This window comes from Mirounga angustirostris, unplaced genomic scaffold, assembly GCF_029215605.1.
Source record: "Mirounga angustirostris isolate CCGP_5_RB_7025 unplaced genomic scaffold, mMirAng1.0.hap1 SCAF_13, whole genome shotgun sequence".
NCBI lineage: Eukaryota > Metazoa > Chordata > Mammalia > Carnivora > Phocidae > Mirounga > Mirounga angustirostris.
Window position 1 is genome coordinate 24245717 of NW_026991721.1, and position 24489 is coordinate 24270205.

Below are 24489 nucleotides of genomic sequence, written 5' to 3' on the forward strand. Positions count from 1 at the left end.
ATCTGACTGTTGGCATTCAAAAGCTTGACGTTTGTGTGTTTGACCCTTCTCAAAAGACCCTGAAGATACACAATACATAGAATTCTTGAATTCTGCTGGAGCCTGAGTTAGAATAATAAGCATGAGTGTCTAGGGCAGTGGTTGTGAAGCAAGTCCCTTTGACAGGCAGAGGGGCCTGGCCTTCAGCCCAGCACACACATCTGAACTTGGCTTTCTTGTTCTCTAGTTGTCAAGGCTCTCAGTTGTTGGGAAAGGAAACTCAAGAAGGTCAAAGGCCTATCGTATATCCTTCCAGCTTTGTCTCCAGGCCCAACATAGAATAAATAACCTCTAAGCCAAGCCATTTGGCTTGTACCGCAATACCATCATTGGGTTCATGTCACTTCCCTATTCAAAGCCTGCAGTGACTTCCCAATCACACTGAGAATAAAATCCACACTCTCTACCATGGCCTACAAGGCCCTATGGGACCTGGCCCCTGCTTACCTCTCTGACTTCATTCCTTGGCATTCCCCCCTTCTGATCGCCAGACGTTATCCACCCTGGCCTCCTCGGTGTCCTCAGAATAAGCCACAATGCTCCCCCATGCCTGGCTTGGCACTGCTCTCCTCTCTGCCCGTAGTTTTCCTCCCTGACACCAGTTGGGGCTCCCTCTCAAACGCCCCTCCCTCCCCGGCCACCTTCCCAGACGAAAGCTTCCCCAAGCACTAGGAAGAGGTTTGCTCTTTGCTTTGTTTTTATAGCACTCATCACTCTCTGACTTCATATGAGGATTTGACTATTTCTCTGTTTCCTACCAGCCTCCCTGCCTAGCAAGTAAGCGCCCTGGAGATAGGAAGCTTGTCTCTGCTGTGGAGATGTTCAGTGAGCATCTGTTACATGAATGGAAGCTCTATGACTCCGCACTGAAGCCAAGACTGAAAGTGCCGTCAGCCACGCTGACAGAGGCTCACGAGCCAAAAGCCACCCCGAATGCAAAAACCATCTACTTGGAACCAACCTGAGGCATTGAAGCAGTACGTGTCATACTGAGAGGTGTTGGATGTGAGGATGTACACCCCTGTGTTGTTTGCAGCACAGATGGAGTTGGGGTGGATACGGGGGATCACCACATGCCCTTCTATGAACCCGTACCTGCAGAAGAAAAGCGAGAGGTTATCCACCTGCAGGGCTGTGATGGGGATTTTGTAACATGCCATCAAATGACATCTCGCAGTGCATCATTCACTTCATTCACTTCACCTTTGAGGATCTTAGAGGTTTCAACAAGTGGGTTATGTGACATCCAGAAACAACAACCGAGAGAGAAGGAAGGGGACCAATAAGGCTGAGGGAGACAAGGTGCTTTTATTTAGAGCTCTGATAAAGAGCTTTAGAAGAAAAAAAAGATTCGTGAAAGAAAAAACTGGCTTTTTTTTTTTTTTAAGTTTTATTTACTTAAGTAATCTCTACACCCAACGTGGGGCTCGAACTCACAACCCTGAGATCAGGAGTCGCACGCCCTACTGACTGAGCCAGCCAGGCGCTCCAAAAAGAAAAAAAACCGGCTTCCCAAATAAAATATGTGGGCAGCAGTATCAAGTCAGTTTGAACACATGGAGGGAAGTCTGAATCACTTAAGAGGGAAGAACAACCACTCTATGAGGTGAGATCCACTCTGGCTCTCCATCACCTTCATATTTTCCAGAAAATACATGAGATGACCAGCTCCCAGAAGACAGGGCTAGGTGGCTCTTCGTTTCAGTCCACCCAGGTCAGACCCGCCCATTTCCCATCCCCTACTCTTCCTTCTTTGCCTCACGTTTCCCTGTGATTCCCTCGCTCCAGGCTCCATTACTGTAAACACAAAGCCTTGTTTGTTTATATGCTAGAAACACAGTACATTTTCTTCATGAACATCCCAGGCATAATTTCCACTGCCAGTGGAAGTAAACTGACTGTCATTAAAATGGGAGTAATAGCGATTAAGTAAGTAGATAGTGGTGCCTCATTTAGCTCAGGAATTTTCCAGAGGCAGTTCAGTCAGAGAAGTGCGTAAGCCCCCTCTGTCCCTCACCAAGATGTTTCTGGGAGCATGATGGAGCCGGAGGCCCCTTCAGATACAACAGACAGCACCCAGCCTCTTCAGTCCGCATCACGGACACTAAGTGCTCACTCACTGCACAATCTTTCCCGAATGTAAAATGCCTCCAAAAATTAGAAGTGGGCGGAGAAAGGGTTGGTGGCAGGGGTAGGGCAGAGAGGACGAAGCTAAATCCAGCAAGTTTCTGAAAATGCAATGCTGGCTAAAATGCACAGCGGAGAACCTTTTCAATCTTTGCTGCCAGAGTCAACAGTACATAGTGTATCAACCTACAAGACCCACGGAAATGGCTGTAAGTTTGAAATTTCTAAGCACACAGAACTCGTTAGGTCTATGCTGCAACCATAGCTCGCAGGACTAATTCCTCATCTGAAAGGACAGACTGGTTTCTCCAAAGACTCCATAGCTTGGTGGGGAGAAAGAGGGCAATTAAATGTTAATAAGTTTCCATCTATCTGGGAAATGCTACTAATCAGGGTGGGGCAGACAGAAGAGAGTGGCTGCCAAGGTTTTATCCGCGCCTATGAGCCTCTGCCACCTGTCCCATGGCGGAGATCTGATTCACAGCCGCCTGAGCGAAATTATGGAAATGTGTTTTGCAACACTTAATACCCGCTATGGGTGGAAGGATAGGTTTCTTTCGCACCGTTTTTCTTTCTTTCTTTCTTTCTTTTTTTTAAATGACAACACTCCTTGGTGAGCCTACTCCCCACCCCGCCTCCATCACATTCGGGAGATCTGTGTCACACTGACATTCTAGAATCTGCATTCCCTGTGTAAGTTATGCCTGAGCTGTTGCTACAACAAGCCGACTGCCCTTTGTATGTGTCCCACCATACATGAGTTGGGATATTAAAATTTATGTGTGTATATACTGCCCCAGCAGGTTGCTGTTCACAGGATGGAAAGAAATGCTCAGCAAATCTATGAGCCATGCTTCTGTCTCCCCCTCGCTCTCAGTCCTTCTGGACAGCCATGAAATTCTTGCCCTGGGCTCAGACAGAGCAGGAATGGCATCTAGACTCTTCCCCATGCAAGCGATGTGGCCCTGGGCGAGTGTGGCACTTCTGCAAGCCTCAGTTGCTTCATCCATAAAGTGGAGGAATATGATCAACCCCGGGTGCAGTCTGAGGATCAAGGGGATGTGGGCGAGTGGGCAGCAGGGTGCGCCCCACCTCTAAGTGTGCGAAGGTTAGCCAGTAGGAGTTGAAAGAACTCCCCTGGCTTTCAGCAGATGGGAACATTTCTGTGTTTCCTAAGTCGGTCTCGTCTGTATTTCACAATCCAAATTCAGTCTAGTAAGTCTACTTTCTTAGGCTACTGGCCGAGTCAGGGCCGTATTTAAACAATTAGCCTTGGGAACGGGATACATGGATCTGCTCATCAGCCTGCCTTCGGCGCAGCCTTCTTCCTCTGCTCCTCTTGGGTTCTCCCAGACCTAGCTCTGAACACACACAGACGTCCGTGCACATCTGCCCTTTCTTTCAGAGCAGTACTGCTGAGTAGAACGTTCTGCAATAATGAAAATGTTCTATCTAGAATCTACATCCTCCAGTCTGGCAGCCGCTCGCCATCTGGAGCTCGCCGAGCACGGGAATGTCAACAGTGCCACGAAGAACCAAAGTGGAATTTTTCTTTCATTGTAATTCAGTGTAAACTGCCACATGGGGCTAGTGGCTACCTTCTCAGTGCAGTGTCGGAGTAAAGATTCTTCTTTTCCTTTTCAGCCGAAGAGCCTCCGCTGCCATTCCTAATGTAGGGTGCATGCCTCTGCAACCAAGGGCCGGGATGGGTGTGTTGAACTTACGTTTCATGGTTTGGATAAAGGCTCCTGCAGCTTGACTTTTAAAAATGCAGCCTTGTTTGCACGTGTGCGTGTATGTTTAAGAGGGAGGGGAACCACGTTATCTCACGTTGCAAAAACAGGGGGGAAGCTGCTGGCCGGCTGGAAACTTCAGAGCAGTTGCTCAGATTACCCGGAGCTCTTCTAGTGAAAACAAACCAAACCAAACCACCCCACCGTGGCTGTCACCACTGTTAGCTCTTCATGAGCACCACTCACCACAGGCTCATCAGAGATTCAAACACACGGGGCCGCTGCCTGCTGTGAGCGCCCTGAGCAGAATGGCGTGAGCAGGGGTCCAGGGAGCACCGTGATGTCCTGCACAAAGTCTCTCAGGAGGTCTCCTGGGTCCCTTGGACCACTTCCCCTCATTGTAATAATACATCTTAATAATTTTCACGTCCTTTTATTTCTAGGCTCAAACCAGAGGAACACAGAAGAGAAACCAACACATGAGAGACAGACAGAGAGAGGGAGTTGTTTGAAAACGTTGCTTTGAGCCAAGTCTGCAGAGCCAAGACTCCACCAGGCACATATTTATTTTAAACACTGTTATTTGGTTTACGTTTTCTTGTGGTTCCGACAATGACCTTGCAGCTGCTTCAAAGCCGGGAGAGCGCCCACAAAGGTGTCTTTAGCCGCCTTTAAATCCCACTTGTCATACAGGTTCCAGGTTGACTTGGCCAATTAATAGGTGGGGCCGGCCCTTCAGGCAACCATCCATCAGCTGTCAGGGCGGAGCCTACGAGCTCTAAGCCCCGCCCCCTAGGCCCCGCCCCCGACTTTCCTCCTCTTACCTGCAGGTCTCAAACCCGATACTCAGGGCTTTCTCCATCTGGGCCATGGTGGGCAAGGTGCTGTTGAAAGCCTTGCAGAGGTCAGCGGCCTCTGTCCTGGAGATGCTGTAGCGACCATTTTTCTCCACGTGGAACACACCTCCGTATCGGCAGGTTATATTCAAATCTGTGGGATGAAACAGAAATGGTAGATGCTTTTGCATAACTTATTGGGAAGGGTAAGAAGTCTGTTTGAGGGTAGATTCATTAAAAACAAAACAAAACAAAACTTCTCCACTGGCCAGAGGCTTCAACATTCAGTCCAGCATTCCAAAGCACCACACATTAAGCTCAGCTCAGAGCTAAGACACAGTAAAGGAGCATAACTCTAGTATTGTCTCCATCGATCGCTCTACAAACAAGCTTTTTTTTTTTTAAGATTTTATTTATTTATTTGACAGAGAGAGTGAGAGAGAGAGCACAAGCAGGGGGAGCTGCAGCCAGAGGGAGAGGGAGAAGCAGGCTTCCCGCTGAGCAGGGAGCCTGATATGGGACTCGATCCCAGGACCCCAGGATCATGACCTGAGCCAAAGGCAGACGCTTAACCGACTGAGCCGCCCAGGCACCCTTACAAATGAGTTTTTAAAAAGCATATGACCTATTTCTGGCTATTAAAGTAATACAACTTGTAGAAAACCGACAAAATTCAGGGAAATAACGAAGGAAAAGCTAGGTCACCACTACTGCCAACGCTTTAAACATTTTGTATCTTCTTCCAATTTTCTGAATCTGTGTGTGTGTGTGTGTGTGTGTATACTTATGTACTTACATAGTTAAAGCAGGACTAAATATACAGTTTTAGATTTGGGCGTCCTTTTTTCCCACTTAATCTTATACCATGAGCATTTTCCCACAATCAAGTGGTGTTACTTGTAACCTCTAATGGCTTCTGGCTGCACCCGGAATAAACATCCTCTTCATGGCTGACAAGACCTACAGGAGGAGCTGGCTTCTATCTCCCTCTTGAAACTTTAGCAGCTCCCTCTGCTCCAGGCATAAAACTTGCCTTCAGTTCCTTTGGCTATTCTGAGTTCTTGGCCACCTTAGAACACATATCTGCCGTGCCCTCTGTCTGGAATGTTCTGTCTTCAGATCATTGCATTTTGTGTTTTGGCTGCACATCACCCCCTCTTAGAGGCCTTTCCTGAGCACTGTTTTCCAACCCACATGTCTCCCTCGCTCACCCTGCTTTGGTGTCTCCACAGCAACCTGTTTATTTATTTGTGTATTTAATTATTATCCATCCGCCCTTCCTGTGATAGAAGCTCCAAGAAAAGCAAGGACGTTTTACCTGTGTATTGTGTTTCTCTAATTCTCACAAGAGTGTGACAGAGAGTAGATGCTCAACCAGTATTTACTGAATGAATAAATAGCTCCTTAAAATTTCTTACAAAGCACACCTTCAACATATTGACAGATAGAGCCAAGACCAGTTGTTGGCTCCCAAGAGTTAATGGCATTCAAAATGAAGCCTAATGGCTATCAACCGGTTAAAGGATGATTTAATCCAAGGGCTCCTGTGAATTTTGCAGACATTAATCTAAAATCTCAATAAGGAGCTGAAGAATTATCCACCCGATCCTGTGAAACCATTTCACAAGGCTTCTAAACCCTTAACAGAAAACTCCTTATTTTTCGGGACTGTATTATCATCCCCAGTTCGCACTCAGCGAACGCCAACATGGAAAGGTGTGACATCATTGAACCATCCCGGTTGAGTGTGATTCCTCCTGAGCATGTCCTAGAGCCTCAAGCACAGTCCTTGGCCAAGGAAAAGGCTCACTGACATTTCCTCTGGGCCTACCACAGGGTGGCCTGCGTGCCAGGCCAGGCGCCATGTTGTTAGTTAGAAGCCAGCTCTGGATTCAGACAGAACTGGCTTGAACTCAGACTCCATCCCTCCCTTGGGCAGGTCCAGGGGGAGTCAGAAGATCCTGCTTATGTATCAGTGAGAAAACTGAGGCTCAGAGAAATGAGTTGCCCCAGGAAGTCAGCACTTCTATGTAGAGCCTGTAGTTGACTTCCTGACTCTCAGTTGCTTTGTTCTTCAGCTCTGAGCTGAGAGCCGGAGGAGGGGAGGCCTGTTACTGCAGTTTCCCTGGGTCCCCAGCACCTCTGGCGTTCTGTGTTACATCATCTTCCACGAACGCTGACAGGTGAGTTGTATGCAAGTGTGTATGTATTATTTATAGGTAAAGAAACTGAAGCTCAGAAAAATTAAGCAACTTCCCCAAGTCAGCCAGTGGCAGAGCTGGAACCCCCATCTCGGGTCCGGGTAGCACCAAAACCCACCCTCCAAACCGCTTTGCTGTGTACCTAGGATCCTTCCATGTCATTAGTGTGAGCGTCACCTCTAAAGGGGAGAGGTGCTCCTAGACAACGGCCACATAAGGACGAAGGCAGGGTCGGTATTGCTGAGCTCGATGGACAACAACTGCTTTCTCCCTTCGGAGCAGGAAGCAGGTTCTAACCACCAGGAAACGGTGTCTGATGATTTGCAAAATAAGATGATGAGAGAACGGTGAAACTTCTGTATGATCTTCCTTGACTCTGAAAACACTAAAGCAGCAGCAAGAAATGGAGCTTCGAGAAGACAGAAGCCCACATCGGTTGCTTCTCTCTTTTTGTATCATTAGCACGTAGGTGCTTTTTGAACGCATCCGAACTGCGTGGCCTGGAGAGCACATGCGATTCATTCCTTTGGGGGCCTTCGGGTGTCCTTCTTCAGCCGCTCACACAAGTCTTGGCTGATGAGGCAGGAGGACAGCGAGGAGGGAAATGCACAAGGCCCTTTGGAAATATTGTTCGTTGTCACTGACATTTTCAGCTTTGGCCTCTGTCAGCCGGTCTTCACGCGGGGAAAGCTGTCAGGCGGCGGGGACAGCCCTTCCGGCGGCTTTCCTCCCCAGGCCTACAAAAGGAAAACACAGCCTCGCAATCAGCTTCTCGGAGGGGAGGCTGCTCGGGGGAGGCGGCAGCAGACGCCGGGAGAGGGGCCAACGGCCTGCCGCTGCGCGGCCGGAGGGCCGCTGTCCCTCCCGGGTTTAAAAATAAAGCCTGAGGCCTAGACGGTGGTTTGGAGCTGAACAGCAGTTTCTGTCGTATGAAAATTCATTCTCCTTTACCACCTGGCCCCCAGCACATGCAAATGCAAAAGGAACCGAGGCTTTTGAACAAAATGCCCTGAGTTGCACAGCTGCAGGCCGCGGGACTTCGGAGAGCAAAGGCGCACGCGCAGTGTGAGGGGCCCCGCCCGCGTGCGCGGTGCGCGCCCGCGTGCGCGCCCGCAGCGAGCGCGGCCGGCCGTGTGCGCGCCTGCCGGCAGTCCCGAGGGCCAGGGCCCGGCGAGCTCGCCCTTCGGCCTCCCGGCACCGGGACGCTGGCCCGGGGGCTGCCGAGCGGGTGGGCGGCTCTACGCAGAGGCGAAGCTCCACGGCTTGCGTCTGTCTTCATCCAGCGAACAAGGTCCAGCTCCTAACCCGGATGGGACTTGGCCCCCGGGCATTGCAAAGATGGTGCCCGGAACTTCGTTTCAGGTCAGCTCTCCGCACGAGCCTTCTTAGTTCCTCCTCTCTGGCTCCCTCTTGCCTTCCCAGGGACCAAGCCTTCAGGGCTGTGTAGCCTTTAATACTTTATGAAGACTTTCCAACAGGCTTCCTTCACCCTGATGCAAACCCCAATTATGACTCCAAAGGATACTAATAATACCAGCAGCAATAATAGTAGCAAATACAGACTGTGCATACATATATATATATATATGCCAGACACCCCTCTAAACACTTCACAAGTACTCATTTTATCCTTAAAACAACCCTCTGAGGTAGGTGATATTATTATTCCCACTTTCCAGATACAGAAACCGAGGTACAGAGAAGGGAAGAAACATGCCCAGGTTCACAGAGCTGGTAATGATGAAGCCAGGATTCAAATCCAGCCAGTCTGACGCCATGCGTCCGTCAGACTTACCCACTGGGCTACTACGGCCAACCCTGATTGAAGTAACTTTTTATGACCTCCCAACCTCCCCAGTGCATAGCTTCTCGAGAATATTCCCAAGGTTCAGGGAAAGTGAGAGCAAGGTCGAGGCGTGAGTAGCCAAGGACCACAGATGACTGGACAGGGCACCAGCTTCACTGGCCGTGGCATTTGCCACACCATGAACTCCTTCCAGAGAAGCAGGACTTCCCACATGTGTGTGCCTCTCTCCTGAGAAAGAGAGGCTTCTGTGATTCGGGATCTGTGGTGACTCAAGAGGCTAATACTGAATGGCCAGTTGCATCTCTCAAACAAGCGTTTCCAACTGAAAGTAAGTCAAGAATGTTTTCCGTTGAGCCCTCTGGTCTCCAATAAATCTCCTGCGTCATGTAACAAGGAAACTGTCCCAAGTCCCTCCCTCTGAGAGACCCAACAGGCAACATTAACTGTTCAAGGCCACTTTCACACTCAGGGAGTAGTCTCTCTGGGGGGAGAAATGCCACCCGAGCCTTTGGAGTACTCGTGACTATAGGAGGGACAGTGGGATCATGGGGTTCAGCGCCCAGGGGTCTCGTCACCCGCAGGGGAAGAGGTCTGCCAGTGAACCTGTCAGGAAGTCTAGAAAAAGGTGCTCTCCGAGAGTGCCCTTCCTGTCTAACCATACTCCCTGGCACCAGACTCACATGCAGGTTGATAGCTCAGCGTATTGAGAACCCTCCCACAGCTGGGTTCGAATCCTGACACGGCCACTCACTTGCCCACTCGTTCCAGTTTACACAGCTAGTTAGTTCCTTGCCCTCTCTGACACTCAGTCTTCTCCATGGGATGACGATACCAACCGGTCAGAGTTTGATAGGTGTTTGGCACTTAATTAGAGTCCATGGTGTTGCATACCTATTAGGTGGCTTATATACGTCAGTTAATTTAATTCCTACAAAAAATGTTACGAAGGAGGCACTATTGCCAAACCCATTTTAGAGACAAGGGAACAGAGGCACATATAGGTTCAGTAACTTGCCCCCAGTCATCCAGGTGGGAGAGGCGGGGACCTAACCTCTGTGCTGGGCTGCCAATTAACTATGCAGGGTTCTGGGGTAAATTCATTCTTACTTGGATAAATCCTAGCTGACCCATATAACACCGTTAATCTTACCTATATTTTCCACTAAGCCACAGATCAAGGAAAGTAGGTCTCTCTAGTAAGATCCGCCCAGCACATTTCAGAACCTTGCCAAGCGAGATTGCAAGGCCGGAGAGGAATGGTTTGCCCCAGTCACTCCCCCCAAGGGGAAGAAAATCACACCATCTGCTGAGAATAGAGCACTGTGTAATTTTTCCCTAACTTGCCATTATCCACGTGTCTGCAAACTTTCCCGAGAGGTGAGTGGGGGCGGGGTGGTCACACAGCTGACTAGCGATGGAGCTGAGTGACAAGAGGTTTTTCACCCCGAATCCACCAGTTGGTCTTCAGGGAGGGTCCATAAGCCTGTGACGTTGTGTGTAAGCCTATGTGTGTATGTGTATGTGTGTGGAGGGGTTTGGTTGGGACAGCCTCCCGGGTTTCAGTGGTTTCTCAAAGAAGTCTGTGACATGAACAGGTAAAGACTTACAAGGAATTATTATCACCAGGGTCTCTTCAGTAATGAGAGATTCCAGGATTCTGGAATTTCAGAACTTCCTTGTGGCCTTCTGACAACAGGGGCTGTATGTCTCCCTCCCCGCTGTGTCCCCAGTACTCAGCACAGTACTGTCCAGAGTAGGCACAGGTTGAACAAATGAATGACTAAATGAATGAATGAATGAGTGGCTACTCTAGCCCACCCCCCAAAACTCAGGACAAGCAGACCTGTGAGGTGCAAAGAGAACACCTCTCAGGTCCGTTCCCCACATGACAGATAAAGAATCACCAGCTGGGCCTTGTTGAGAATTCCCTGTCGGACGCTTAAAATGTCTTTCACCGGAAGCATCTGCTTCTGAGAACCTTTGCTGTTTTCCCTGGAAGCGAATGTCTCAGAGAGCCACTTTCAGTGTTGGAAGTGGCTTTGTTGGTCTGAATTCTGGCTGTCATCTCTGCAATGGGCATCCTGTCATAGGACCATTTCTCAGCTCAGGTCTCCTGAGAGAGGATGATAGCCATGCTGCGTACCAGGTGGAGGCCAGCAGATGACGTATAGTCATCCTGTGCCCAGAGCCTCTTGGTTTTCCAAACCAGACTTCTCCAGATGGTCCCAAATGAATTCATTGCTTCTCCATCACGAGTCACCCAGATGTGCCTGGTTCATATTTGTCATCTCCCCAAGAGGGATCAGGCAGAATAGGATTTTTTTTTTCCCCCTACTGATTTGGTCCCAGAGTCGGCTATGTGTCTGGGGGAAGTTGCTTTTTTTTGAAGTTGGGAATAGGGCCAGCTCCTGGGACCCAGGGTCTGGTACAGTTCCCACGGCCATGAAGACAACTGCCGGGACTCACCCAGTGATGACACGGGGCCATGCGAGCTTTTCAGTATCTGTACCTCAGAATTCATTTCATTCTTGCCACCATGTGGCCGGCACCTTCATTATTCCCCTTTTAGGCAGGAGGTAAGTGATTCATGGAGAAGACAGGAGAGACTGGAACTCATAAGCAGGGGCTAGGTTTCAGACTGGGCGGTCTAGCTGATCACACTGTGTGTGGGGAAGATGCTAGGACTATAGGAGGTCACTTATCCTCCATGGGGTTTCTTAAGTGCAGAGCAGTGAGCTCTACAAGAGAGCTCTGGAAAGAGGAATTTGAGCTTCCTGAATATTATTTTAAGATCAGAGGTCCCTTGTTCTGGGCCATAAAACTCAAGAGGGCAGGGCCTTTGCTCCCCACCCCAGCCCCCGCATGGAACGTCCACCCTCTCCCTGGGGAGAAGATTTGGAGGTCCCCGTGTTCACTGGCTTGCCCCAACAGTGGGCTGCCTACCTCTTTCTGATTCTACCTGTGCTGGTCTCATGATCCCCTTGGGACCTGAGAATCCAACCCGAGCTACAGCCTCAGGCTTCCCTTGCCCTTTATAGCCTCTGGCCCATCAAGAAGGGCAAATGAAGAGAGGATCTTGGGACTCAGCGTTGGCCCAGGGCTGGGACACCAGACCGCAGGCTGTCCTTGTGACATTTTGAGATGTTTTCTGCCCAGCCCGGAAATCTCAACAGACCAAGCTAAAATGCCAAGCCAATCAAGCTGGAGTATGGCCCTCCAGGCTAACTTCATCCAACCCCATTGGAGGTGGCAGGCAAGCTTCTCAGGCAGTGGCAGCTGGAAGCACTAGTGGGTTCCCCACATTTTTCATTTTCATAGTGTTTATCTTGAAGTAGCCAGGATTCTGTTTCTGTCTTCTGATTTGCTGAGCTCATGTCTAAAAAAAGATTACATAACTCACAAACCTAACTGAACTGATTCTGATTAGAAGCAGGGAAAGAAAAGGCGTTTTTTTTTTTTTTTTTTTTCCCCAAGCATGATGGCTAATTGGATCATCTATGTTTAAAGCCAGGTGGGGCAACGGACAGTTTCTAACCAAATTCTCTTGAGACAAAGAGAAAACAAAATCCAGAATGACTGAGCATGGTCCCCCAGCCTGTTGTGAGAAAAGCAGGGCCTCAGGGGTCCATAACTGCTAGATTCCTGACTCCTCGTCCAGTGCTCTTACTCCTGAACTGCTTTTATAAGAGGCCCAAGCAAGCTGTTCCCAATAAAACCACAATCCACTGTCTTAACGGGCCCCGAAGAAACAATTCTATTCTTCATTTCTTTGATTGATGTTTTCAAAGCCCCCAAGTTCCCATCCGGGAGTCTTCCTTGCTCTTAGAGCCCCTGCTGCCACCCAGGCCTGCTAGGCCAGAAGGCTGGCAGCCTTCCTGCTGCCCCCACGTCACTCGCCCCCATCCCCTGACATCCATGTGATGGGCGCCTGGTGAAAGGATCTATTGTTCAGCATCCACTTCTGAATGAGGCCAAAATCACACTCAGTGGCCGAATCGCCTTTGGCTGCCCAGTGCAGACCATGAGTCTTGGGTGACTCAGTCTCTCCCAGAATTGCCCCCGGAGGTGGGTCAGGGTTTAATGAGCAGAGAAAATAGTCATACACTATCATACCCAGAGAATTTCCTCCAGACTCTGTCCTGGGTTGCTTTCAACTAAGCTATTCATCTCTTGGCACTTAGAAAGGAAATGCATCCCAACTTCTTAGTGCCTGGCTGTACCCCCTTACCTTTCAGCCTCTTGTCCATGACCATAGAGCCTGTCATGGCCGCCAACACCAAACCAACAAGGGCCCATTCCATCTGCTCTCTCAGAGGAGAGTCCAAAGGGATTTCTCAGTCACTATCCTGGCCCTTCCATCGAGGCCTCCACAGGACTGACCCAGTGGAGCTCTTGGGTTGTTTTCACGGTCTGAAGAAGACCCCACCCCTGCCTCCTCGTAAGATGATGGGAACAAGGGGAGGGGACATTGTGGAGAAAGCCTGTCTACATTCCCACCCCAATGCTGGATCCAACAGAATCTTTCCAGCAAAGGAGAGTGTGTCCCAGCACTGTCATCTCAGTACACAACTCTGTAAGGTCAAGTGGTTTTTGGTGAGCGAGTCTCCAGGAAGAGAGAGGGAGAGAAACCACAGTGTGTATACCTGTGTGTTGCCATGACGATCAGGAAACACTCAGGTCTGGCCTTGAAACCTTTGTTTTCTTCTTTTTCTGATCATTATCAGTTTTAGCACTAACTAAACACTAACAAAACACTAACTTTGTGTTTTGACTAACACAAAGCCAGGATGTGGTAAAATGAAATGAGAAAGCATCACCGGGGCCCACATGGGGTTTTTCCTGTTGCAAGGAGGGGAAAAAAGGGGTCCCGCTCTGGTAACTAGATTTGCTCTTCCTGGTGTAGTTAACAATTCCGGCTACATCACCTCATTTCTTGTTCAGCTTTTGCTCGGGTCTGCTGCCTGTACTTTGAGGAACTGGCTTTATTGAGTCTGAGGGAAGCACTTCATGAACTCCAAGGTGGACTGAGGTTGTCACACACAGCTGGGAGCTGCATTTCAGGGGGTTAGTGGGCCACTGACACACTGCTGAGCCCGGGGCCCCCACCTGGGAGGAGGAATGGGTTCTAGCCTAAATCCTGTTAATTATAAGCTGCATGACTTTGAGTAACTCATGCTAGCTCCCAGGTTCACACCTCGCCTTCCTACCTCCCAGGACGAAATAAGGACTTAGGGAACACTTGGTGCTTGTGGGATAAAAGGGGGAGGAGTGATATGCACACCAGGGATGTTATTAAAATCTCAGACAGCTTCTCAAAAATCCAGTATCAGTTTAAGACACATTTGGGGTCCAAGCCCTGGGAAAGAGGCAGATGGAAGTGTAAGCCAGCCTCAGTGATCTTGCCACGTGGGTGACTTCCTTCTCCAATTCCACATCCCAAAGCAGCTCTGTGAGGGCCAGCAGGTAGATACCACGGATCCATTTTACAGATGAAGAAACTAAGGAACAAGAGATCGAGAGACTCAAAGTTCTACAGAATTTGAATAACACCCAGACCTCAACTCAGATTGTCAAGCTCTTCTGGTTTCCCCCCATTCTCTGCAGTACTGACTTCCATCTTGTATTGTCAACAAGCAAAGGAGAAAGGTGCATGCTCAGAGAAGAGCGATCGTTTTCAGATGGCCCCCTCCCCCACCACGATGTCTTAGGCAGAGCCATAGTATTTAAGATGGGTAAAAGCAGAGCTGTTCCGGGGGTGGGAGGAGGGGAGCGGGAGTGAAGGCGGAGGGTCAGACCCCAGACCCTGGATCCACCAGCTGCTCATTCTTGCCCAGCCCCCACGCCATCCCATCAATGGCCCTGACGCCCTCCACAACGCTCTGGGAGACTCACTCTGGAATGCTCTGGAAACTACGGCAGTACAGGCCAGTCGTAGCAACGATAACCACTCAGCAAGGCCTGCAATGTGCCAGGGGTTCCAGAGCATTGGGAGCCCTAAGAGGGTTAGTCACTCCTCGTGATAGCTATGGAAACAGAGAGTTGGAGCATTAAGTAATTGGCCCAGGCTCACAGCTCAAAGGCTGCAGTCCAAGTGAAACACAATTGTGTAAAACTGCTTTATAAGTGATACGGGCTTAGTATGACTATTTTTGTTTTCTTCCCCTCTCAGTCTCAAGAATAAATTCACCTCGCAATGTGAAGTTCCATGAAGGCTGTCCCAAGCCCCCTGTAGAGAGGAGACAGCACAGTATGAATTTCCAGTCCTATTCTCCAGGGATGGAATCGGTCAACAGTGTGCTCGGCAAGATTTATAGAGTCAGACACGAAGGTGAAGCTATTGTGCTTCAACATAGAGCCATCCAGATGGGGGGGAACAAGACTGCCAACAAGGATGGGCTTTAACCCAGCCTTACCACGCAGCCCAGTGCCTCTCCAACTTTGATTTTATTTCCTCTGGCCTACCTCTCTGAGCATCTTCGCAAGTGATAAAGGAAAGGTTCTGGAGTTTAGAGAGCTGCAAGTCTGAGTCAGACCTTAGTCCAGGAGCCGTAAGAGATTTTACACATGTGATCCCCAGAGCACCTTCGAGAGGTCAAGTTATCACCCCCATTTTGCTGACGAAATAAGTGAGATCCGGAGCACAACTGACCCAACATCCCACCGTGGAAGTGGCAGGGGCAGGAGTCAAGCCCGGGGATGACACCTGGTCTCTGACATGAGTCACTCTTCTTGGGACACAAAGACGGTCACACTGGGGGGAGCCTGAAATGCAAGCGTGCTGTAGGGTGTGGTTGGGACACAAGTCCCTACAAATCCTCCTGCTGAGCCTCTGGCTGGCCTCCCCAGTAACATTAACGCTAAGTTAGCACCTACTGCGGGCTGGGATCTGTGCAGGGGCTTCACACTGATTGTCTCATTGAATCCCCACAATAAAGGTATGGGATGCATGCTATTATTAGCATCGAACCATCCTGCAGATAAGAAAACTGAGTTTTAGAGGGGTTAAGAGACCCATCCCACGTTTGTACGGGGGGTGGATCCGGCAGCCTGGCCCCTTGTCTCTTAGCCGCCACACTGATTAACTTGAGGAAGTTCCAGGCCAATTTCCGGATAACACCTCTTGCCAGAGAGTTTGCATGCCACTGGGCTAATATTTGCTAGTGTCATGCAGATAGACCTGGTGGACGGGGGCTCTTACTACTGTCTCCTCCAAAGGGGGTAACTCATGGACCCAATGAGCTGGGAAAAATTTCACAGAAAAATCGATCCTGCCCTGGCACTTAGGAAGCCTGTGCGCCAGACAGAGCTGACCACGCCAGGACCACAGGCAGAGGACAGGCTTGATGAACGGACTCGATTTCCGCCTGGCTGCAATAGTAGGTGACTAGCTCTGCTCTTCCCATGACAGTTCACATACCCCTTAGTTTGATGGGCTTTAACCTAACCATTTTAACAACTCTGTCTCCCTCTTCTCTATCGCTGGCTCTGTCTCCGTCTCAAGATGCTAAAACGAGAAGGTGTGTGCATGTTTGTGTGCATGCGCGTGCACACACAGGAGGCAGGCTCTCCTTCCCAGTCCAAGAACCCTACTCCTGTTTATTCTTCACATGCTTTTAAGAGTAACACAAATGTTTCAAAGCAGAAGCCTTATGGGGGGAGAGGCTGGATTGTGGGGATATTTTTTAAAAATCTGGGCCAAACAGATTTCCAGGATCGGTACAATTGCAATTGCTCCATGAGCTAATAGCTTGTAATTCACACCTCTTCCTAGGCTTTCAATCTGTGAAATCTCATCTGTAACAACAGATGCCAGTCTTGAACGCCAGGCTCCAGAGAACTTATTTCTGACAAGCTTTTATTTTATTTATTTATTTTTTAAAGATTTTATTTATGTATTTGAGACAGAGAGAATGAGAGAGAGAGAGAGAGCACATGAGAGGGGGGAGGGTCAGAGGGAGAAGCAGGCTCCCTGCCGAGCAGAGAGCCCGATGCGGGACTCGATCCAGGGACTCCAGGATCATGACCTGAGCTGAAGGCAGTCGCTTAACCAACTGAGCCACCCAGGCGCCCTCTGACAAGCTTTTAAATCTGACTCAAGCCACGGGGTTTGGACCAAAATCTTCACCATTTCATGTTCAGCTGTGGTGGGCCAAAGACAACTTCCTGCTTTTAAGGAACAGGGCCCATACACAGATCCAGGAGCCTTGAAAGTGGAAGAAGTAACAAATGACCCTTCTGTGAAGTTACCAAAGGAAATAAGACTTGATTTTCTTTAAAATAAATGGCCATCAGACATGGCAAGAGACCATACCCAATGAAGGCCGAAGCTCCTTTCACGACGGGTGTTTAAGAAGTGCTCTAGAAACATCAGGGTAAGGACAACTGAGCCTCTTCCTATGAGATGGCGGCCTCCCAAATCACCATTAGTATCCCCAGGGCATGGTGCAAGGTGTGAATTCAAAACACCTTCTAGAAAGTACAAGTGTTATGTACCAGATATGATCCCTGGGAGCTAGGGAGACATACAAGGTCCATGCCATCCAAAGAGCTTACCTTCTAGTGTGGGGAGACAGACAGTATATAGGTAAATGATTAATATATAGATAAGGCAATTTTGGGTACTAATAGTGCCTCATAAAAAATAAAAGGGGGTTCTTAAATAGAGCGTGACGGGGGCTGCTTTGTCAGGCAGTGTGGTCTGGCATTTCTATAAACTTAGGATGCATTTTACTCATTTTTTATGGGGCTTTGGGTGTGATCAGATACCCAGCCAAAGGAAATACTACTTCCCCCTCCCCCCACCAACACACACACAGATAAAATCGGATTTGGAATTCATCTTTGCCTTCTAGGGTCCATAAGAGATGTCCCTAGGATTTGGACTTAGTAAGGTGGACAAGAGAAGCTTGGAAGGCACAGTCTGTGTCAACTGAATGATCTGGTTTCTGAGATGAGAGTTCCATTGGGGTCCTAAGCTGGGGACAGAGCTGGTGGAAGTGGGATGCACCTGTCTCTTCCAGCACTTGGCCTCAACTTCAAGGAGGCAAAGCAAACACAGTGACGGAACAGCCTTCAGAGTGCAACAGTGATGGGTCTGCTCGCAAGCCCTCTGAAGCTTACGAGGACCTCCCAGCCACCCGGCTTCTCCGGCGTCCCTTATTTTATAGTTACTGGTACCTAGCACTGGTGCGACTTACCCTGTGGTACTGGAGGATGGCATAGTGGGTGTGCTCGCAGTCTTTCATCTTAGAAAGACTTGGCTCCAAGTCCCAGCGTGGGCTCTCGTGGGATGTTAGGCTCGCCACGTTTTCTTAACCTTTATTATTTTTATTTTTTTAAAGATTTTATTTATTTATTTGAGAGAGACAGAGACAGAGACAGAGCCAAGCGAGAGCACGAGCGGGGTGGGGGGGAAGGGCAGAGGGAGAGGGAAAGCAGGCTTCCCGCTGAGCAGGGAGCCCGATGCCAATGCCGGTCTTGATCCCAGAACCCCGGATCATGATCTGAGCCAAAGGCAGACGCTCAACCGACTGAGCCACCCAGGTTCCCCACGTTTTCTTAATCTTTAAACCTCAGTTTCTTTGCTGCTAAAGTGAAGGTAATGCCTCCCTCATGAGGTGCTTTTAAGGATTAAATGAGGAAATCACCAAACACTTAGCAACGGAACTGACACCTAGCCGAGTGCCTGGTACTTGGTCAATATTATCCAATCATCATTAAAGTGTATTTAGCGTAACTCAAATATAAAGTGCCTCTTACTCTGACTTCATTCTTGATTAACTAACTGGTCAGCCGCCCACTGTATCCTTGGTGACAACTGCTCGGGACTTCCAGCTAACCAGGAGCCAGGAGCCTAATTATCCAGAGACATGGCTCTTCCTCTACATAATTGTGTGCTGTCCGACAGTCTGTTTGTAAAGCATCATCCTCGGAAGGAGACTGCTCAAGTGAGGCTAAGCCATAATATCAAAGTGGGGTCCATTGGGATGACACCCAATTCATCTTTATATCCCCACTGTCTGATATATAGTGCGGTGTCCCATAAATGTCCCTTTGGTTTTAGTGGGAGAAGCATTAGGCCAAGAGTCCAGTGACCTGGGGTCTAGAACTAGGCTTCTTCCTGATATGCTGTCAGTCCTGGGAGAAGTCACTTTATCTGCCTGGGCCTCAGTTTCTTTATCAGACAAGGAAGAGTTTGGATCTGGTGACCTCTAAGTCCCCAGCCGACCCAGTCCCATCTCTAGAAGAAATCTACACTTCTTTCTAACTTGCTCCCCTGAATTCCCCCAGGAACCTGAGTGGCTCCCTCTTGCCTGTGGGACAGTAGCACTGCATTCTGGAATCCAGGCAGTGGCGGTGTGACCGTGATGCGTCAGGCAGGGTGCATGGCCCGCAGAGACAATAGACAACACAAGAGAGTGTCACCAGCATCCTGCTCTCAGATTACACCAAATAAACGCTTCCAGCGCACAGAGATTAGACCCTACCCTATCAAAGCTGGAGGGAAAGAATGGTTTCAATTAAGAGAAACACAGCAGAATTACTGATTTCCTTAGAGACCCTCCTCCCAAATTACTACAAACAGCCCAAGTGCTCCCTACAGTGAATTTCAGTGTCACGGGCCAATTCAAACCATTCTTCAGTTGTGAGACAATCCTCAAGCAAGGCACTCTCAGCAGCCCCCACCTGCACAAGTGGGAGGCGAGGCGCTCCCCGATCTTTGGTGGTCTTGGAGGTCCCACTGCCCCGGCCAAAAAGGAAGAGAACGAAGTCCCCACCACCTCCTAGAGCTCCCGGTAGTTCTAAATTGTTTCAAGGCCCTTCATTTTCAAGGAGCCAGAAAAATCCAGACTCTTGGGAAAAGGAGATGCTTTGAGTTTTCAAGACCCTGGGGATGGCAGAACAGGATTAACTCCCCATAAAGCTGAGTGGAAGCTCGTGGTATAATGTTGAAAGGGAGAGGGAGCTCTGGATTGAATTCCAGCCCCACCACGTAAGAGCTGAGCCATCTTAGGCAAGTTCCTTCGCTTTTATGAGCCTCAGTTTCTCAGCCTGTAAAATGGCTCTGATGAAAATTCACTCAATCATTTACTTAGTGGATATTTGCTATGTGTATACCTCAAGGAGGAGTCTGTGGGAGTTACATAGTAAATATACATGAAGCAGCAGCATTGGGTTTGGTTCCTAACAGGTGCTTAGTACATGTCAGTCTTTTTCCTTCTCCCACAGGGACATAAATCTTGGACGACTGGCCCCAGCTCTCCCTGACATCGTGGACATCCTTAGGTTCTAACTTATGATGTCCTTACACCATGAAAAACCATTTGTGCTTTGATAATCTTCTGTTTCAGCCCGAACAACAGTCCACAGTCACACTCTCATGAAATTAAAAGCAAACCGAGAATCCAACAAAAATGCAAATGCTCCCATTAAAGGGTGCAAGAGCCTTAGTCACTTCTCAGGTGTGGCTGGGAGTGGCCAGATCTCCTTTCTTTAGAGGATGGCAGAATTAAGCAGTTAAAGGCAATTAAAGGTCTTTTTGGAGATGAGAGAAGCAACCCCTCCCCCAAGTAATTGATGGCCAGACACTCTATGCACTCAGAATTTTCTCTCCATGCATTTGAATTTTCCCCTCATCCACAATGAGGAAATTCCAAGCTTGGGTTTCTGCGGAGGAAGTGGGCTCTGGGAAACTCCCAAATTTCCAGAACGAGAAGGAAGCTACTGCATTAAACTGCCCCTAAGAGCCCTTCCATACTGTGAGGCTGGAGAACAGCACTGCAAGACGCTTCAACCTGAGAGGGAGGAAAATACCACCTCCTCCAACAGCCCCACCACCAGCTCCCTGGACCGAAGGCAGGAAGAGGCTGATCCTGCCGAGACAAGCAGCCTGGGAGGCTGACTGTCATTTTGCGAGGCAAGACCAGACCTGCGGTACATTTCCCCATTCGCTTTCACCAGCTACCGCATTAGCCAAGGTTCCCGGAACATCCCATCCTGCTGGATTGGCTCAGCCACGGCCCGTTCCAGTCAGCACACGAGGGGGTCAGCTCTCTGGTGTGCCCTCCTCAAAGTAAATGTGAGTCCCCTGGCTGATGTTTTGCCCAGAAATGGAATGAAAACCTTCCAAAGGCAGCAGGAAGCATTTCTCAAGCAGGGCAGCAGGAATGAAGTGAGGGCTGTGTGGTGGAGAGGTCCCAGGTCTAATCATAACAATGATCACAAGGATTACTGATGAGCGCTCTCTTCATGCCAGTGCTTCTGTCAAGGGCTTCGCGCAAATGATTGCATTCATCCACACACCACCCGACAAGTAGGTATTGTTACTCCATCGTAAAGATGAGAAGACTGAGGCTTAGAGATGGTATGTAAATTGCTTAAGGCCACATAACTGGTAAGCAGCAGGGCTCCAACCGAGGCCAACCTCTAGCACCCACACTGCTTTCTGAGTGGCAGGACACCAGACTCAACTTCCCCCGGTCATCCCTGACAGCCTGTGCTTGCCTCGGGCCCTGAACCCTGGGAACTGGAGTGGACATCCTCAAAGCCAGCCTTTAGAAGCAGGTCAGAAACCTGGCTTTAAGGGACACTGTTTCCTGTCGGCCTGTTGGAAGTGAAGTCTGTTTCTGAATGTCTTCCAGAAGGAATGGGAAGCTCATTTGGAGAAGAAACCAAATTAGTTTTCCAGTTTTTAACAATGCAAACAATGCAGAATATAAACATGGTTGTTGACTTTTGCTTCCCAAACAATATAAAGGACAGGAAGCTCAAACAGATAATAGGGTACATTTCCTGATGACTGAGAAACAATCCTTTAGGAAGGCTGGGGCTCATCTGGTGACACTTGTTTGAAAGGAGAGAGAGCCTCTCCAGATATGTCCCAGAGGGAGCCACAGGGAGAAGAGCTGAGAGGACCCAAGCCTTGCTTCCCCGGAGCCCTGCCTTATTTTTCCTATGCTTAAACGGAAAGTGTTTCCCCCTCATCTTTCACATCCACCTTGAGGGGCCAGACATCCCACATATTCAGCTTCCCTTTGGTGCCCTTGCAGGAAATCATGGATGAGACTGGATGATGCCAGCCAAGGAGGGGAGGTGGGAATTGGGGGTGTGTGCACCATGAATGAAGATGAAGGAGAGAATGAGAAATGTGGCATGCTTGCTGACCCTCCTTTGCTTTTAAGCGCTTGTCTCCTATTCCAATAGAAAGATTTTTCAATAGATGATAGAGACACAAATAGATAAGTGATAGATATATAAATGGATAGATAGATACACAGGCAGGTAAGTAGACAGATACACAGATAGGTAGGTATAAAGATGATAGATACAGACAGACAGACAGACAGTGTTGTTGTTTTTTAAGTCAAATTTAGAGATTACAGCCTGAATCCATGATGGTAAACCACAATCCCACAAAACCAACCCAACATTGAAGTGGATACAGGCCTTCAGAAAAGAGAATTCCAGCCAACTTCATTCAACAAGGTTTCATTCAGCCCCCATGTGCTGGGCATGCGGACCAGGGCACTGAGCAACGTAGGCAAGGTCACTGTCCCAGTGGAGGTTATGGCCCAGAGGAGAAGACAGACATTAAACAAGTTAACAACATGACACAATAAATGTTGTAACATAAGTACAGGGTGCTGAGTGATTAGTCCAAAGGGAAGCCTTTCTTCTCCAAGACCTTTGCTATCCCCAAGGGATATCTCTCCAAGGAAATGACATTTCAGCTGAGAACTGAAGGTGGATTGGGAACCAGCCAGTGAGTCTCATGCTCAGCAAGCCTCATGGTCAGGAAATTCACCCTCAGAATAAACCATAAATCATTTGGTTTAATAGAATCCATTTGCTCTAGCTCTTTCATCATTAGATACCAAAAACAAGCAGTCCCCTTCCCATGTAAGAAAGGACCATATGCTTGAGGTCCACATTAAACATCCCTTGGGCTTCTCTTCCCTGGATGCAGTCATCATAAATCCTTTAATGATATTGGGTGAAAAAAAAAAAAAAGAATGGAAAACAAACAAACAAACAAAATTCCAAAGTTTCCCTCCCATACCACTAGATTCATGAGCTAGCGGCATGGAGGCAGAGTACTGTCCCAGAAAACCCTCCTGTTCATCTTTGGGCTTATTAAAATGTTAAGATATTAGACCCTTGAACTTCAGACTCAAAGAAACTATTAGGAAGGCATTTTCCTGCTTATGAAAGAGCAATTATTAATATAAAATTCAAGAGTCAATTTCAGACTCCTTGAAAGGAAGTCAGGTCCATTGGAAGCCAACACCATGTGGTGACATGGACATCAGCTCCGGGAGTAGAAAACTAGGGTTCAAATCCCAAATCTGCATTAATTAGCTATCTGACCTTAAGAGAGTCATTAAACTTGTCTCCTATACAGGAGGATAATAATGCTAACCATGAAGTTAATGTGAGGGCTGGGTTATATAATGGAGCTGAAAACACTTCACACACATTAAAACACTCTAGGAGTGTAGTTATAGAAAAGGGAAGCTAGCAGTCTCCCTTGAGGGTGATCATCTCATAATTTACAGGAAGAGATACTCATTCAAGGTCATAGTCATTCTTTTAAAATGGATCACTACAGATTAGTGGTCCTCATGCATGGTGTAGCTCCAGAGGTGCCGAGATGGGTTGCAGTAATGAGTTTCTAATAATAAAGTGCTCAAGTATGCAAACAATTGATTCTTTTTTTTTTTAAGATTTTTTATTTATTTATTTGAGAGAGAGAGAATGAGAGACAGCACAAGAGGGAAGAGGGCAGAGGGAGAAGCAGACCCCCTGCTGAGCAGGGAGCCCGATGTGGGACTCGATCCCGGGACTCCAGGATCATGACCCGAGCCGAAGGCAGTCGCTTAACCAACTGAGCCACCCAGGCACCCGCAACAATTGATTATTTCTTATAAATTATAACAGTTTTAAGGTTATTCCCCCATATGCTTTTTGGGGGAGAGAGAAAAGGATGAAGTTACAGCTATTATGATTGAGTATAAGTCACAGTCATCTAAGTCTCAAAATGCAGTGTGTCCCCCATGTGAACTCCATCCATTAAGTGTGTCTTCTCACGAAAAGGCTGAGGGTGTGGCTTAGGAACACAAGAACTTAGTTTTGCTTTTTTTCTTTACATAGAGTCTCAAACCACAACTGTACCAGGTGGGTGGACACCCTCCGGGGCCTTACTCACTGTAACAGACATTGTTATTAATGCAACAAACTTCTCCTAACTGAATCTTGATTTTGTTCAAAATCCTGAACTTGTGCTTTGGGGGGTGTGAGGCCCCAACTCCCAGCTCCAGTGGGTGAATCATGACTGGTCTAAATCAAGCACTGTGGTCAGAGTTCTCCTAGAATGATTGGCTCTGCATGAGCATTTCATGGAATGTGACCCCATTCTTCCAATGAAAAGTAAAGGGAAGTCAATTAAGGACTTCTGGAAAAGCCATTCCTCCAATTTTCTAGAAGAAAATTGTAAATAAGCATTCCTCCTTCTGCTGCTGGATACTGTTGTTTTTTTCATAGGATGCCTGGAACTCTGGGAGTCAATGTCAGACTACAGAGCAGGCTAACCTGTAGGAAGATGATGAGCATGGCAGAGTGGAAAGTTAGAAGAAAACTGGGTCTTTGATAACATCATTGAGCTCCTAAAATTGTCCTACCTCTAGACTTTTTGTTATGGGATATGGCATTTTATGAGGGTTTCTCTTTCATTGTTCTGTTACTTCCAG

The 24489-nt window shown here is 48.4% G+C and overlaps 1 protein-coding gene and 1 long non-coding RNA gene across 29 annotated transcripts in view; one reads left to right on the forward strand and one right to left on the reverse strand.

Annotated features, from left to right (window-relative positions):
• CD44 (CD44 molecule (IN blood group)) overlaps nt 1-24489 on the reverse strand; it is an 85205-nt gene that overhangs the window by 45556 nt on the left and 15160 nt on the right. For 25 of the 26 annotated variants that reach the window (XM_064576662.1, XM_064576651.1, XM_045893911.3 and 22 more), the window contains exons 2-3: nt 4724-4889; nt 1001-1134 (exon numbers count right to left, since the gene is read on the reverse strand). In XM_064576662.1, coding sequence (XP_064432732.1) covers nt 1001-1134; nt 4724-4889 — 300 coding nt within the window. Of the gene's footprint in view, nt 1-1000; nt 1135-4723; nt 4890-7078; nt 7734-24489 lie in introns of those variants that run through there. The other variant, XM_064576657.1, reaches the window with a different exon arrangement.
• On the forward strand, nt 8070-22794 carry LOC129046346 (uncharacterized). Of its 3 annotated transcripts, none has more exons than XR_008507464.2 (3): nt 8070-9071; nt 14913-17115; nt 19973-22794. It is a non-coding gene; the product is annotated as an uncharacterized LOC129046346 (long non-coding RNA). The 3 variants fall into 3 exon arrangements; XR_008507465.2 differs by having other exon boundaries at nt 8070-8298; XR_010406898.1 differs by lacking the exon at nt 14913-17115 and having other exon boundaries at nt 8070-8298.